Raw genomic sequence first — 17,161 nt, forward strand, 5'->3', positions numbered from 1 at the left:
TCGGATACAATTGGGAAGAAAAAGGGGGAAATAATTAAAATATATATAAAACCTGCCTCCCCCATTTCATATACACCTCATATTCATCATTGACATGTATTTAATTAGGTAAAATCAATATTCTAGCTTACACTTCATTAACTCAGTCTTCATTTCATGGATAGGATTTGTTTTACTCTGAACACAGATATTTTTCAGAAGAAAGGGGGGATGTGAAACTGCACGAGAGTGTTGTGCCTCACTTGACTAGTCACATTGTTTCCATACTCAAGCCTACGCGCCACCACAGTAACATCACCCTAACCATTATTGTGAAATTAATCTGTTTGTACATTTACACCATTTTACTATTCGGCAAATGCAGAACAAGTTGGTTGGTAATGAAGTCCCACTTGAGCTCCTCAGCACTTGTTCTGTAGCAGAGTGTCAATAGGGACCTCTTGGGCTCAGCTAGCTGTCTAAAAGGGGTGATTTGTGCGTAGGCTAAAAGGCCCCTAAGGAAAGGGCTAGCTTGGAGAAAGTCATTTTTTTCCAGCAGCTCTCTGCAGGTATTTCCTCCCTGGGCTGGGGCAGAATCACTGTTTGTTTTGCCTTCCAACTTGCTCCTCGTCAGAAATCACTCACAGGCTAGTGTGTGTGTGTGTGTGTGTGTGTGTGTGTGTGTGTGTGTGTGTGTGTGTGTGTGTGTGTGTGTGTGTGTGTGTGTGCGCATACTTTGTATTTCTATTGGGAAAGTGGCGATCTTTTGTGAGAAGTGGGGACATTTGCATGCAAGGCACTATTTTGGGGTTAAGAGTTTGGTTTAAGGTTAACATGAGGATTAGGTTAAGGTTAGGGTAAGGTTTAAGGTTAACATTAGGATTAGCTTAAGGTTAGTGTAAAGTTTAAGGTTAGGCATGTAGCGCTGATGTAAGTTCGGGGCTAGGGAATTATGAATTAGTCGATGAGCGGTCCCCACAGTTATCGGAAAGTAAAGTTGAAACTGTGTGTGTGTTTGTGTGAGTAACTTACTTACCAGTGGGGAAGGATACATCAAAAGATGATGTTCACAAGTGTACACGCACTCATATTATGACACCTGTTGATCTTTGATGACTTGATTTCTAACAGTCTGAACACATGTTCAATAATCCAGGTAGGAAGATCAAAGGAGGTTGAATCAGTTCATCTTGATACAATGTTTATTGACAGATACATTTCATCACTCATCAAAGTGACCTCGGGTATCCCCACCCTTATAAACAATATCGAAACCAACCACCAGTTTCATATGCAAATATGGGTGTCACCATCACCACCACCATCATCATCATCATCATCATCAGTTCCGTAACCTATGGAGGTCGTAGGAGCGCAGCGGATGCCTCAGCAAGTCTCAGCTGTGCTCACCGTTAAGTAGAGTTTTAATGGTTTAAGTTGAATAGTAGACATGGCCATTGACACTAGTTAATGGTCGCACCATATTTACATATGAAACCAGTCGTTGGTTTCGGTTGTTATGCAGCTGTATTGTTTATAAGGGTGGGGATACCTGCAGTCAGTGCCCCTTTTCCACTGCGTGGTATCGGCTCGACTCAACTCAACTCTACTGGCTTTTTTTTGTCTTTCTATTGGGCAAAAGTTACGGATAGTACCTGGTACCAGGTACTTTTTTCCTTTCTTTTTTTTTTTTGGTACCACCTCCGTCGAGGTTCCAAGTGAGGGGAGCCGATACTAAAAGGTGACATGAAAATACCACTATAAATAAATAGATAAAATAAAATAAATAAAAGAACTAGTCAACACGCCCACCAGCGGGGCCTCGCCGTGAGGGGGTACTATCTGCAGTGGAAAACCAAATCCCAAAAAGAAAAGCGAGTAGGGTCGAATAGAGTAGAGTCGAGTTGCGCCGGCACCATGCAGTGGAAAAGGGGCATTAGATGAGTGATGAAACATATCTGTCAATAAATGTTGTGTACAGATGAACTAATTCAACCTTCTTTGATTGATTTCTAAATCAATTTTTTTGTGTGTGCGCATGCACATACTTTATTTATGTGTGTATGTGTGTGTGTATATATATATATGTGTGTGTGTGTGTGTGTGTATTAATTGGTCTGTCCATCTGTCTGCAGCCCAATGATCCAGTGACAAATATCTGCCAAGCAGCCGACAAGCAGCTCTTCACCCTGGTGGAGTGGGCCAAGAGGATCCCTCACTTCTCCGAGCTGCCTCTGGATGACCAGGTCATCCTCCTACGAGCAGGTCTGTTAAACCCGTCTACAGAACGAGACGCGTCCCTTCTCTCCCAACCGATTACAAAAACTAACACACGTTATCCAACAGTGCCGCCTCTGCAGACTGACAATCTCTCTAAATAAGAAATCATGAAAATGCAGTGAATAGTTAGATACTACGCCTTGGATTACCAGGACCGTTGTTATGCTTTTTTTGGGGGGGGGGCTTCCCCCCTTTTTCTCCCCAATTGTATCAGGCCAATTACCCCACTCTTCCCAGCCGTTCTGGTCGCTGCTCCACCCCCTCTGCCAATCCGGGGAGGGCTGCAGACTACCACATGCCTCCTCCGATACATGTGGAGTCGCCAGCCGCTTCTTTTCACCTGACAGTGAGGAGTTTCACCAGGGGGAAGTAGTGCGTGGGAGGATCACGCTACTCCCTGCAGTCCCCCCCCCCCCGAACAGGCGCCCTGACCAACCAGAGGAGGCGCTAGTGCAGCAACCAGGACACACACCCACATCCGTGTTCCCACCCACGGACACGGCCAATCGTGTCTGTAGGGACGCCCGACCAAGCCGGAGGTAACACAGGGATTCGAACCGCCGATCCCCCTGTTGGTAGGCAATGGAATAGACCGCTACGCCACCCGGACGCAAATGAATGACCATACGCAAGAATCGGCAACAGCTAATAGAAAGTGAATTATCTGTTACTGACGTCACATTCACTGTCATCATATTCGAGGAGGTCTTTTGGGTTCTCGTCAACACGTTGCCGCTGTTGCCCGCCGGCCGCTCCAAATTACACCATTATAATCTAAATCCACCTCAAAGGAAAAAAAGAAATAAAAGCTCTAATACACTCCCAGCTCTTACCCTTGTAAAATCCTTCACCATTCCCTATCGTTCACACATAGCCACAATGATGGAGAGCCTTCAGAGAGAGGAAGAGAGAAGGAGGGAGGGAGGGAGGGAGAGAGAGATGTTATTCTGGAGAGCTGCTCTCCTCCCCGGCACTCAGGTTTTCTATAAATAACCACTTTAGTTCTGCTGTCTCACAGATGAAAGCGTCGCAGCCCCTGTCATATACGTCTCAACTCCGGCAGAAGGGGGGGGTGTTGCCGGGCAGAACAGTTAAAGGAGCCCTGTCACTCAAAGCGCGGCGTCCTGCGTCTTTGCCTTGCTCACCGTGTCGAGCCCTTGCCTCGGCACATCAAGCGTGCCGTCTTTATTGCGGTGGCAGGCGCACTTCATCCCTTTTACATGCTTGTCTCCCTGGAAAGCGTGTTTCAGATGTCTCGGTAATAACCTGGCGCCCGTGCCCGAGAGAGCCGCCGCGGCGAAAGCTTGCAGCTTTAATTGAATCACCGGAATTCCCCCTTTGTTGTCAGTTTCATTTTTGCTTGAACGCGTTGCAATGTGAACCTCAGTGCTGGGATTTCCTCAGTCTTCATGCTTTCCTCCACCTCTCCGACCCCACCCCCCCACCCCATTCCCCCCTTCTCTGTCCCAGGATGGAATGAGCTCCTCATTGCATCGTTTTCACACCGGTCGATAGCAGTGAAAGACGGGATTCTGCTGGCCACCGGGTTACACGTCCACCGTAACAGCGCCCACAGCGCCGGAGTGGGAGCCATCTTCGACAGGTCATCATCAGCGTTTTATTTTTACCTTAATAAATGTGGTCGTGGTGGCCTTTCTTTTGTTGTATTTTTCTGTTTTGTCCGACCTTTGGGGTCGTCCTCTGTGTGGAGTTTGCATGCCCCCCCCCCGTGTCTGTGTGGGTTTCCTCCGGGTGCTCCGGTTTCCTCCCACAGTCCAAAGACATGTAGGTCAGGTGAATCGGCTGTACTAAATTGTCCCTAGGTGTGAATGTGTGTGTGTGTGTGGGGGGGGGGGGCTGTGATGGACTGGCAACCTGAGAGCAGAATAAGCCGTTTGGATAATGGATGGATGGGTTTGTTCGCAGAGCAATACTGTACGGCAACTGCCTATCTGTAATGTGTGTGATGTGTGCACAGCCCTCTTTTTGTGCATTATTTTTCCTAAAACCCTCCACACTGTAACCATGGTGGGATACACGTCATCATGTCATTCAGTTGTTTCTGTGATTAGCGGGGGGGGGGGGGGAGTATATACTGCAGTAGGTTTTCAAATGTGTTTTGTGAGAGAAGGAAGTTGTGAAGCAGCACAGGAACTATTGAGTGTCACCGTTATTCATTAAATATGTATTCCTGTACACAACAGGGGACACACACTCAGTCAGATGGGAAACATTTTTTAAAAATAATCCATATACATGTCAGCCACAGTGAAATCATCCTTTTAGCTGCAGGATGCAACATGGTGATTTTGCTGTTTCCTGGAGTGTGTCAGGTATTGGCTCGACAGTTTCAACAAGCCTCCTCTCAATAGAGTTTGCAATTTGTGTTCAGCAGTATCGTTCCATAATCTACTTTTCGAAGCATCAGGCCTTGAAAATTACAGTTTGGAAACCAACATTATAGTGAGGATGTGTGGTGTCTCTGTGTCTGCAGAGATCAGTCTTCAGAGATCAGAAGTTAGAATTAAGGTGTCTTTATGCATGCTCAATAATCCAGGTAAGAAAATCACAGGAAGTTGAATCAGTTCATCCGGACGCGTGTATTGACAGAAACGTTTCATCACTCATCTAAGTGACGTCTTCAGTCTCAACTGACGGCAGGTATCCCCACCCTTATACACAATACGGTGGCGTGACAACAGAAACCAACAATCGGGTTCATATGCAAATTGCCGTGACCATTAACTAGAGTTACAACTAGAGCTTTAATAACTAGACATTAACTACAGCTGTGTCTTCAGTCCACGTACTTCACATGCAGGGGGCGGTACTATAGGCAGAAGAATGAGTGTGCTACAGTCTCACCTGTAGGGGCCAACTTGTATATGGAGGGAGTGGAAAAGAGCGCTCTGATGTCCTATCCAGGGACAGCACCTAGCCATTAGTTCAGATTTGTGGACAACACCTGGGTTAAAGTTAAGACGTAGCACATTTCACCGACCACGTTAACTGTGGACAGCCACATCAAGTTCACCAAGGAGGATGTCTAAAATGACAGGTTAGCCTTCCTAGACTGTGAAATTGGTGATGGGGGACATTCGACTGTTGATGTTTACCCTAAACCAACACATACTGATCAGTACTTACGGTGTGACTCTCATCATCCATTGGAGCACAAACTAGGAGTCTTCAGGACACTGTACCACCGAGCTGACAACATCCCCAGTGACACGGGGGAAGGGGAGAAATCCCACATTAATCAGGCCCTGGTTAAGCGTGGTTATCCTAACTGGGTGTTTGTCAAAGCCAGGAAGACGCCCAAACCAGCCGATCTAAGAGAGGAGAAGGACAACAGCTGCCGAACCGTGAAACAGTGGTGAATCCGTATGTGGCGGGAGTGTTGGAACAGTTGAGACATGAATTTCTTGGTGGATTTTTCTCCCCAATTGCACCCGTCCAATTACCCCATTCTTCCGAGCCGCCCCGGTCGCTGTTCCACCCACTCTGCCGATCCGGGGAGGGCTGCAGACTACCACATGCCTCCTCCGATACATGTGGAGTCACCAGCTGCTTCTTTTCACCTGACAGTGAGGAGTTTCGCCAGGGGAACGTGGTGCGTGGGAGGCTCACGCTATTCCCCCCTAGTTCCCCCTTCCACCTGAACAGGCGCCCCGACTGACCAGAGGAGGCGCTAGTGCAGCGACCAGGACACATACCCACATCCAGCTTCCCACCCGCAGACACGGCCAACTGTGTCTGTAGGGACGCCCGATTCGAACTGGTTGGTAGGCAACAGAATAAACCACTATGCTACTATATGTGTTTTCCAAACACCGCGTCTCAGTTGCTTTCAAACCCCAAAACATGCCACGCCAGAAAATGGTCCACCCCAAGGATCGGGTCCCCAGTAGCACAAACTAAACAGACGCTGGCCTAGAGGATGGCCCAACCCAGAAGAGCTAACACGTCAGGCCAGGACTCCACAGTCTACACCCATCTACAGGCCAGCAGCCACTCTTTCAAGGATGAGGATGTGCACATCCTTCATAGGGAGGAACGCTGGTTTGAACAGAGGCGTTAAAGAGGCCGTCTCCGAGAAGAGGGAACGACCATCCCTGAACCGGGGGGGGGGGGGGGGGTAAATACATCTGTCGCCGTCTTACAGTGCTGTGGTTGCAACCATTCCCAAATCCTCTGTGAATAATACAAATGGCCATCTAGTTAATGGACACGGCAATTTGCATATGAAACTGCTTGTTGTTTTGGGTGGCTATGCGTCTGTATTGTTAATAAGGGTGGGGACACCTGCAGTCAGTTTAGACTGAGGAGGAGGTCACTTGGATGAGTGATGACACATTTCTCTCTCAACAACACGTTGTGCCCAGAAGAACCGATTCAACCCTCTGTGGTCGGAACGGAGGTGTGTTATTTTCAGTCTCATTAACAGAGGTCCCCACAATTTGGAAACCTCTGATGTTTTTATCCCATCTCCTCCCAACTGCCTTACTTCTCTCTGCCTCCGCCCCCCCCCCTCCCTTTGTGTCATTAGCTTAATGGAAGTTCACTTTTAACTGATGTATTACATCTCAGCATTAACTGTACCGCAAGCATTAAGATGCAGAGCCCCGATAGTGTTTCTTTATCTACTGCTCTACCAGTACCATACAAATGAAGAGGGTGGTTAACCTAAACACTTTACCCCCCCCCACCCACCCATCCCCCCCTCTTTTTTTTTTACATCCCACTTGTCCCTTTGAGCAAATTGAATTAGGATGAGCTAAGAGCCACAATTGACTTTGTGCTCTTGGAGAAAGAATAGCAGAGGGAGAGAGAGAGAGAGAGAGAGAGGGAAGGAGGGAGGGAAAAGAGGAAAGGAGCGGGCATGACGGAGTCAAAGAGGGGTGAGAAGTTCGAGTGACTCTATGAGCCAGCACTCCCACCACTGATGTCACTCACAGACAGCAGGGGAGTGTCGTGTAGGATTACATCCTCTGTTTACTCTGTGCTTTTGAGGGTTTCCCTTCATGAAAACCATCTAAATATAATTACTCTGCAGTGGTGAAACCGTTTTTTTTCTTCCCCCCCCCCCCCCCCCCCCCCAGCTGTGACTTTGGTGGCTGAATAATTTTTAGCATTTGTTTTGAACTGAGTGGAGGGCCAGGTGGGTTACCTGTATAAGGACGACTTTAGTTGGTGTATTGGCCCTGACTGTAAATGATCCCTTGTACCCCGGTTTGAGTCTTTGATTGTTTTCCTGTGATTTGCTGAACCTCTCGGGTCTCTTTGTACTGTCATGTAGACCAAAACCTCACCCGGAACCCGAGGACTACGGAATAAAGTATAAAAGGTACTTGCAGGGAGTCCAGGTGGTGTGGCGGTCTATTCTGTTGCCTACCAACATGGGGATCGCCGGTTCGAATCCCCGTGTTACCTCCAAATTGGTCGGGCGTCCCTACAGACACAATTGGCCGTGTCTGCGGGTGGGAAGCCAGATGAGGGTATGTGTCCTGGTTGCTGCACTAGCGCTTCCTCTGGTCGGTCGGGGTGCCTGTTCAGGGGGGAGGGGGAACTGGGGGGAATAGCGTGATCCTCCCACGTGCTATGTCCCCCTGGCGAAACTCCTCAATGTCAGGTGAAAAGAAGCGGCTGGCGACTCCACATGTATCGGAGGAGGCATGTGGTAGTCTGCAGCCCTCCCCGGATTGGCGGAGGGGGTGGAGCAGCAACCAGGACGGCTCGGAAGAGTGGGGTAATTGGCTGGGTCAGTTAGGTGTGAATTTGAATAAGCTGGGTGTCTAACAGTGTTTCTGTCTCCTCTATGCTCAGAGTGCTCACAGAACTGGTGTCCAAAATGAGGGACATGCAGATGGACAAGACGGAACTGGGGTGCCTTCGAGCTATCGTCCTCTTCAACCCAGGTAGTTTATACTGCACTTCAGGTTTTCGCCTTTCCTCCGAATTTGAAACCGTAGACCAAAGAAATCAATCAATCAGTCAATCAATCAGATAAACCATCCATCCACTCATCAATCAATTGAGCAAATGATCTGTCAGTCAATCAATCAATCAATCAGCCAATATATAAATCGATCAGTCAGCTCTGTCAATCTGGACCAAGAATGGCTTGCTTCTTATCCAGTCTGACTGAACTACCATGGAAATGTTTGTGTGTGTGTGTGGGGGGGGGGGGGCTTCCTTTTGTCCATACTATGTGATGTGTTGCGCTCATTCAGAACAAAGGGATTTCTGAGTGTCACACAATAATGCATTGCTTTCTTAATTAAAATGTTAATATACCAATATACCATATACCTGCAGTCAGCTGAGACTGAAGAGGTCACTTGGAGGAGTGATGAAACGCTTCCCCCACTAAACGCTGTGTCCAGATGAACTGATTCATCTGTCTGTGATTCCCTCACCTGGATTATTGGGGGTGCATCAAGACATGATGAATCATGACTGCGAGGATCGCCTTAAACGTGGATGTGAGTGCGAGCGAACAGCGCGTAAGATGGCAGAGTACAGGAACCACCTGAGATACAGGAACCACCTGAGATTCAGGAACCACCTGAGATTCAGCCTCAGGCGCAGACGGAGTGAGATTATACCGAAGAGCCTACAAATGAAATCTTGTCAAGGGCCACCGAGCTGGCAAGATCCTCCAGAAGGCACAGAGCCAGCTGATGAACGAGCGAGCGAGACTCATTTTACCATCGACGCTTTGAAAGCCAAAGAGGAGCACACCCAACAGAGACTTGCGTCACATCTAGATGAGACCACTTTCCAAAATGTGGTTGAGGTCAAGGAGAAGGCTCGTCTAGGACAATAACATCATCATCCTTCCGGTGGACAAAGGCAGATGCGCTGTTTTATTAAACCAGATGGACTATCATGAGAAAGTTATGATGTCACTCAGGAACATAAATACTTCTGAGCCCCTGGAACGACTTCCAGGCAGTGGTGACAAGAAAAAGGTGATAGATTGTCTGAAGCTGTTAGAACAGGACGATGCTATTGACAGAATTTGGCACCACAGATTACACCCAGGGGAAGCTACACCTAGTCTGTATGGTTTACCTAAGATACATAAACAGGATGTGCTGTTACGGCCTTCCTGTTAGTATGATGTAACATCTCTTAAGTTTCTAGCATCTATCTTTAACCCCTTGTTAGGCAGTAGTGAACATAGAACACTCTGGATTTTGTGGATACGGTGATGGACATCATTATGGAGTGGCAGCACGGTGGCACATTGGTTAGCATGGTCGCCTCACAGCAAGAAGGTCCTCGGTTCGAACCCTGGGGTGGTCCAACCTCGGGGGTCATCCCAGGTCGTGGAGTTTGCATGTTCTCTCCGCGTCTGCGTGGGTTTCCTCCAGGTGGTCGGTTTTCTCCCACAGTCCAAAGACATGTAGGTCAGGTGAATCGGCCGTACTAAATTTTTCCCTAGGTATGAATGTGTCAACTGTGATGGACTGGCGGCCTGTCCAGGGTGTCTCCCCATCTGCCACCCAATGACTGCTGGAATAGGCTCCAGCATCCCAGGACCCGAATTCGGATAAGCGGCTTGGATAATGGACGGAATGGACGTCATTATGGAGAGGATGAAATAATGGTTTATTCTTTTCACGTGCATTCCTGTTGATGAAGCAGTGGAGGTGGTCCATATGAAATTACAGGACAACCCCACCCTTAGCAATAGCACCACCCGTAACACTGACCAAGTGTGTCCGCTCCTGAAGCGGTTGCATCAGTCCATGTACTTCACATACAGGGGGCAGTACTACAGGCAGAAACATGGGTGTGCTATGGATTCCCCCAGTCTCACCTATAGCAGTATATGGAGAAAAGAGGGCTCTGATGTCCTTTCCAGGGGCACCACCTAGCCATTGGTTCAGAACTGTGGACAACACCTGGGTTCAAACTAAATCTTAGGATGTGCCACATTTCACCGGCCACGTTAACTGTGGACAACCACATCAAGGTCACCAGGGAGGATGTGAAAAGTGACAGACTAGCCTTCTTACACTGTGAAATTACAATTGGTGATGGGGGGACATTTGATCGTTGACCTCTACCGTAAACCAACACATACTGATCAGTACTTACAGTTTGACTCTCATCATCCACTGGAGCACAAACTAGGAGTCTCTGTGTCCAGATGAACTGATTCAACTTTCTGAGATTTCCTTACCTGGATTACTGAGCATGCGTCAAGGCGTCAGAAGTATTCATAGCACTTCCTAACTCAGGCATGATCTTACGATGGATGGAAAAAATGTGTGTGAGATTTCCACGAGCTACTCACAGCAAGATACTTGATCTTAGCAGGCAGACAAGGGACTGGCAGGCAGCGCTTACTTTTCTTATACGTAGCTTAATGCATAATAATGCCTTTGTCTTGTGTGTTTGTGTTGGTAATTCTACTAGTTCTGAGGATTAAAGAACTTCTATTTACTACAACTAATAATCATAATAATAATTGCAATAACAATGACTGTTGGGATAGGCACCGGCATTCCCACGACCCCGAGAGCAGGATAAACAGTTTGGATAATGGAAGGATGGATGGATAATAATAATGCGAGTAATAATAGTAACAATAACAATAGTAATACATCATTAATATTGACATTGTTATTCGTAATAACATTGATTTTTTTCAGTTACTTTTTGTCTAATACATGCTTCCTGCAAAGTAATATTTCTGATGAAGCACATGTGTGTTTGCATATGTGTGTGTGTGGGTGTGTGTGTGTGTCTTAAGACTCTAAAGGTCTATCCAACCCAGGTGAGGTGGAGGCTCTGAGAGAGAAGGTGTATGCCTCTCTGGAGGCCTACTGCAAACAGAAGTACCCTGAGCAGCCTGGCAGGTATGGACACAAATATCTGCAGCGAATACTGTTGGAACATTTCTGAAGGGGCCTGCTCGTTCTTTCTTTACACTAGTGCACTAGGTTTCTCCTCATGAGATAACCTAAGATTTTTATTGCACATTTATGTAGGAAAAAAGTTTTTAAAAAATCTATTTTTCTTCTACTGCGTTTTCATCTTTTCGCTTTGAGTGCATCACGTGGCTACAAAAAGGTGTGTGCTTTTTAGTTACACGGCAAGGGGTGCTTGATTCTTTTAATGACACGCGTGCCATAATGAAAATAGCCACTAGAGGGCAATGAAACCCCTCTCATTGACCGCCAGTCAACTTTATCATGCTGTAACATCTAAATTAGCTCATTTTGTCTGCAGATATATGTCATGAAATGTGGTTGTATCAGCTACATTTGGTCCTAGGGCTTGATTGCATTAAATGGGACATGGGAAGGAAAGACAAGTAAATACATGTACTTTTTTAGGGGGGAAACCAACTTGCAGACAATGATTCCCAGCCTAAGAAAATAATAATGATAACAATAAAAACATTTATATAGTGCTTTTCTAGACACCCAAAGTGCTTCACATCATAACAATGTATGTATATAACAATACACAGCCTAATGATGCAAAAGACTCCAAGCAACGTCATGGGATAAACCAAGAAAAGGCTATAGGAAAATTAGTTTATAGTTTATGGGTTTAGTTTACTGTCTATTAAACACTGATGAAATTAATAACGTGTTCCATATTTTTTCTGCAGAAAAAAGGTCGACCAAAATTAATAGATCGGTGGATATAATGCTGCATGCACTTTATTGTTGTTGTTTTTTTTTCTTTTTCCATGAGCTCATGCATTGGGTTTTGCCACAGAACTGTAAGAAACACTGATATATTCAAAGGCCAGCTATCATCTGGGAAGTGCAGCAGACATGAGGGTTTCACCCAGCTGTTTTCCTCATATGGAAACCACAGCTCCTGGTTTTTCTTACAGTTCCCTGCGTCGTAGACGTTTTCATTTTACAGTTATTTACCTGAAAGGCCACCAATAAATTTTATTGCAAAAACTTTGGGAAGATTATTTAGATCTTGGAAAACATAGGGAAGAAAAAGGAGGAAAAAAATTAATCTTTCTAACGTTCCGGTGAAACACGAACACCACATTATGATAAATGGGATTTTAAGTCAGGTTCTTATAATGCAGTATGTATATCAATGCATGTAAACACACACGTTAGATTTCAGTTATATTTGGTATTAAAGTGTTTTGAAATTTCAGACTGTTTAGATACAAGTTGTAAATATGTATATCTGACTAGAATTTGACTTACTGATTGTGCATTTGGACAACTGTATGAACACAACTATCCGGAAAATGAATGTTAGGTATTAGCCAAACTATACATTTTAACATTTCGGGCATCTGGGCAGTGTTGCGGTCTATTCCGTTGCCTGCCAACATGGGGATCACAGGTTCGAATCCCCGTGTTGCGTCCAGCATGGTCGGGCGTCCCTACAGACACAATTGGCCGTGTCTGCGGGTGGGAAGTCGGATGTGGATGTGTTCTAGTCACTGTACTAGCGCCTCCTCTGGTCGGTCGGGGCGCCTGTATGGGGAGAAGGGGGAACTGGGGGGGGATAGCGTGATCTTCCCACATGCTGTCCCCCTGGTGAAACTCCTCACTGTCAGGTGAAAAGAAGCGGCTGGTGACTCCACATGTATCGGAGGAGACACGTGGTAGTCTGCAGCCCTCCCCGGATTGGCAGAGGGGGTGGAGCAGCGAGTGGGGTAATTGGCCATTGGGGAGATAAAGGGGGGAAAATCCAAATGAAAAAGAAAAAGTTTAATATTTCACAGTTCCGTCCTCAGTATTGGTGGGTTCTTGCTATGGATTTGTGATCAGCCTGATGATGATGACGATGATGTTGATATCAGCCTACCGTCTGTTTATTTGGGTGGTGAAAATAGTGGTCAGGTCGTCCTGATCCATCTGTCCTCCTCACTATGTGGATAATGTTCTGTTTGCTATTTTTCCCCCATGTTGTGGCAGGTTCGCCAAGCTGTTGCTACGGTTACCAGCACTGCGCTCCATCGGTCTGAAGTGTCTGGAGCACTTATTTTTCTTCAAGCTCATCGGCGATACGCCTATTGACACCTTCCTCATGGAGATGCTAGAGGCACCCCATCAGATGACATAATGGTCGGTGGGGCTGAGCCCTCTTGCTCCTACCCCTGCCCCCGCATCCCCCAGCCACCCCAGGCAAGGAAATGACATCCTTTTCACACCCAACCCCCCCTCCCCACTGCAGTAAAAGACAGATCATGTGACAATTTCAAACGGAGAAATGCAAGGCTTGGGGCCGGGGGGCACTTCTCCCCCCTTCCCTTCCTCCCTTCCTTTCCTCCCTCCCCTTCTCCCCTGCGCTCCCTTTGATGTGTTTAAAAAAATGAATTCCTCATGTCTATGGGTCTGTTTTATACCTTGTAAAAATATATAAATAAGAAATATATATATATGAAAATCACGAGACAAAATGAGTCACAATTGGGGACTGAAATGAGTACGGACTGAGGATGTATGAATTGTATTGAGCCATTGTTTTTTTGGTTGTTGCTTTTTTTTCTTTTTTTTTTTTTTTTTAACCTTGTCAAACAGAGCGGAGATGATCAGGTCTAACACCCGCAGCTCCGTTTGCGTTTGTATTCTAGATGATGGAGATGTCATTATCAGATATTCAGAATTGTGATCCGGACAATCGTGCCGCGGACTTGTAAAGGAATCTCGGGCCGGCCTGGCCTCGTCCTTGACTCGAGGCCCCGTTATCTTTTCAGGACTGAACTTAGGGAGGGGAACCGAGGAGCGGTTTGGGTTTTGAGCCTCTGCCGAGAGAGAAAAACTCCTCCCTTCCTGCCCTGTTAAATCTGGTCTCTGACAAGTCCAGTCCCGCAGTAGCTTATTTTTGAGGCGTAAGCTTTCGGAATAGGACTCAGAGGTGGGACAAACATGACTGCAAATGCACAACTCAGGTCTCTGCCCAAATCCAGCGACTTAAACCATGTCTTACTCTATGAGCACTCTGTAACACTGTGGAGGACACTACATTAGTTCAGTAAGCACCCCCCCCCCCCCCCCGGTTAATGCACCTGTTGGTCAGAGCTGGAAGAGCTTCACACAGACAATCTGCACAGTTTTTATTTGCCCACGCAGAGATGCAACCCTGGGACAAAAAAGACACTATGTTTTTGGACCACTGTGACGTCATCAGCATAACTCTACATCAGCCTCACTCTTTAAGTCCCGAAAAGCGATGGTGAGGGGCGACTCGTTTGGCTTTTCTAGAAGGGTGATCATGAAAAACAACAACAACAACAACTCAAGTGGAGTGTGAGCGGATGCCGTCGTCTGAGACTACGCCATTGGGGGGGGGGGGGACCGTGCGATCAAAGCCCAAGTGCTTTTTAAGGGATGTCATGTCGCACCAGGCCTCTGAGCTCCTTCTGTCCCACTCTCTGACCCCCCCTCCCCCCACTTCTCCTATCATGTGAAGTTCAGCACACCATTATCACCTCCACACTCAAGCAATCCCCCCTGCTCCCCTGCAGCGGATCCTAGCTTTAGAACCACCCAATATCTACCTGTACAGAACGTTACAACCCGTCTACAGTATTCACGTCTTTTTCTTTTTTTTTCAATTAAACGACAGCGATGTGCGAGTTACCTCCGTTTCCATCCCTCAGACTTGCGGCTCCAAGTCCCACTTTTGAACCGTTTGTGTGTGTGCGTGTGTGTGTGTGTGTGTGTGGGTGGGTGGGTGGGTGGGGGTTGGGTGGGGGGGTGGGTTAATGTTGGAGCAGAGCCGTTGTTTGTTTACTTGTTTATTTCTTGGCACTTAACCTCAATGGCGGTAGGAGCACGTGCTGTCACAGAGAGCATAAATACTGTACCTCTTGTGTGTGTGTGTGTGTGTGTGGGGGGGGGGGACTCTGGCCAAAGCCTCGTCAGGAACGCCCCTGTGTTTTGTTTTGTTTGTTTGCCTCTTCTCCTCCTTTAGAGGGACACACGACTCATCTCTCTCTCTCTCTCTGCACTTCTACGGACAAACGAGTGTCATTCAAGTCGAACTGCAAGGGTGAATATCTCCTCCGTGTTATGTGTAAATGTGTTATATATGCCCACACTCTGCTCCCCCCTCCCCCCCCCCCATGTTCTTTGAATGCTGCAGCCGCTGCATAACTATGCATCAAGCACATTTCCAAAGACGGCCCACACAGAGCACTGGCGCTTCTGCAGGAAGGCTACGGCTTCAACTGATCTTCTGTGACAGCTTTTAAAAGGAGGAAACCGGTGTTTCTGGAGAACTGGGTCCCGTGTAATATTTCCTGGGCAAGGGGGTTGATATTTTGTTAAGTATTCAGTATTTTTTTTTCCATTAGTGAGATAATTGGTACTCATTATATGCTGATTAATTGCTGCCGTAGGCTTTCTAGGAAACGCAACTAAAATAGCTTGGAAACGTGCCTCCTCTTTCCCTCCTTCGAGGGCGTTGTGGGACAATTAGGTGGCTAATCAGACGGAGAGTCAGGGGCGTCCGGGTGGCGTGGCCGTCTATTCCGTTGCCCTACCAACACGGGGGATCGCCGGTTCGAATCCCCGTGTTACCCCCGGCTTGGTCGGGCGTCCCTACAGGCACAATTGGCTGTGTCTTGCGGGTGGGAAGCCGGATGTGGGTATGTGTCCTGGTCTCTGCACTAGCGCCTCCTCTTGGTCGGTTGAGGCATCTGTTCAGGGGAGGAGGGGGAACTGGGGGGAATAGCGTGATCCTCCCACGCGCCACGTCCCCCCGGTGAAACTCCTCACTGTCAGGTGAAAAGAAGCCGCTGGCGACTCCACATGTATGGGAGGAGGCGTGTGGTGGTCTGCAGCCCTCCCAGCAGAGGGGGCGGAGCAGCGACCGGGACGGCTTAGGAGGGTGGGGTAATTGACCGGGTACAATTTAGGCGAAAAAGGGGGTAAAAAAAAATCCCCTCAAAAAAGAAAGAAAAAGTCACAATGGAGGTTTCAACACAATTTTCAGCAGATATTATATTTTTGGTTATCAAGAAGTGAAAGGACACATTAGGCACGTGTGGGGTCTACTGCAGTGCTTAATTGTCACCACATGTGAACCGGATTAGTCGGTAATGGATGGAAACAAAGGCCGGGGGGCCATCAAGTCCAACACAGGCAACGGTGACATGCCACCCACCTGTCACAAAAGGCTATCTCCCCCAACTCGAGGGACACTTTCACAGTCACGCATTGAGACTGGTCCCTTTTCAAATTGGCTGTTGGACGAAGGATGAAAGGAGCAGACAAAACGTCCCGTCTTTTAAATCAAGTCCCCGGGTTCCTGGAAAGCGAAGGGACCGCGGTTGGACGCCAGTGTTGCGCGAGCGCGAACAGAAAAGTTGCTGAGAGGAGTTTGGACCAGAGAGCTTGTGGGGCAGGGCTTTGACGGGAGAGCTGTGACTTCCCCCTAGTGGAAGACATGCGACACTGCAACATAACTTGAATTTTATATGAGTATTTAATCCAAATAAAAAGAAGGCACTTTTACACGGCGTTATTAACAAATTTGATATTCCTCTTGATCAGAAGAAGAAAGACTCGGTGTTTGAGCTCGTTAAGTTTTGAAACGTAGCAATAACCTAAGTGTGCTCTATTGGCTTGCTCTTTAATTAGTCCAGCTCGTTAATTTCAGTGAAGTGACCTGCAATGGGATGTTATTAAACTATCCACGTGACAGTATTGACTGACAGCTTGAGCTCCGTTTACAGTATTTATATTCTGGAATAATGATGGTTTTCTGTTCATGAATAACACAAAAAAAGAAAGAAAAGGAAATTTGAGTTCGTTTATAAATGTGTTCAACTTAAGCACTATGGAAGAGGGGCGTTTTCTTCTCGTCACAAGTTTACTCTTCACAGCATTCTCTATAACCGAAATAGCAAGGCTTTTGTTTTTTTTAAACAGGTATGTTGCAGATTTGA

General features: G+C 47.0%; 1 protein-coding gene across 2 annotated transcripts in view; it reads left to right on the forward strand.

Annotated features, from left to right (window-relative positions):
- The window catches only part of LOC130122185 (retinoic acid receptor RXR-alpha-A), a 64,051-nt gene extending 50,395 nt beyond the window's left edge, over positions 1-13,656 (forward strand). For both annotated transcript variants that reach the window (XM_056291226.1, XM_056291224.1), the window contains exons 5-9: positions 2,115-2,244; positions 3,730-3,862; positions 8,086-8,177; positions 11,027-11,132; positions 13,182-13,656. In XM_056291226.1, coding sequence (XP_056147201.1) covers positions 2,115-2,244; positions 3,730-3,862; positions 8,086-8,177; positions 11,027-11,132; positions 13,182-13,329 — 609 coding nt within the window. In that variant the 3' untranslated portion in view covers positions 13,330-13,656. The remainder of the gene's footprint in view (positions 1-2,114; positions 2,245-3,729; positions 3,863-8,085; positions 8,178-11,026; positions 11,133-13,181) is intronic.
- Positions 13,657-17,161: the final 3,505 nt, after the last annotated feature.

This window comes from Lampris incognitus, chromosome 12 (assembly GCF_029633865.1).
Source record: "Lampris incognitus isolate fLamInc1 chromosome 12, fLamInc1.hap2, whole genome shotgun sequence".
In the NCBI taxonomy this organism is placed as follows: domain Eukaryota; kingdom Metazoa; phylum Chordata; class Actinopteri; order Lampriformes; family Lampridae; genus Lampris; species Lampris incognitus.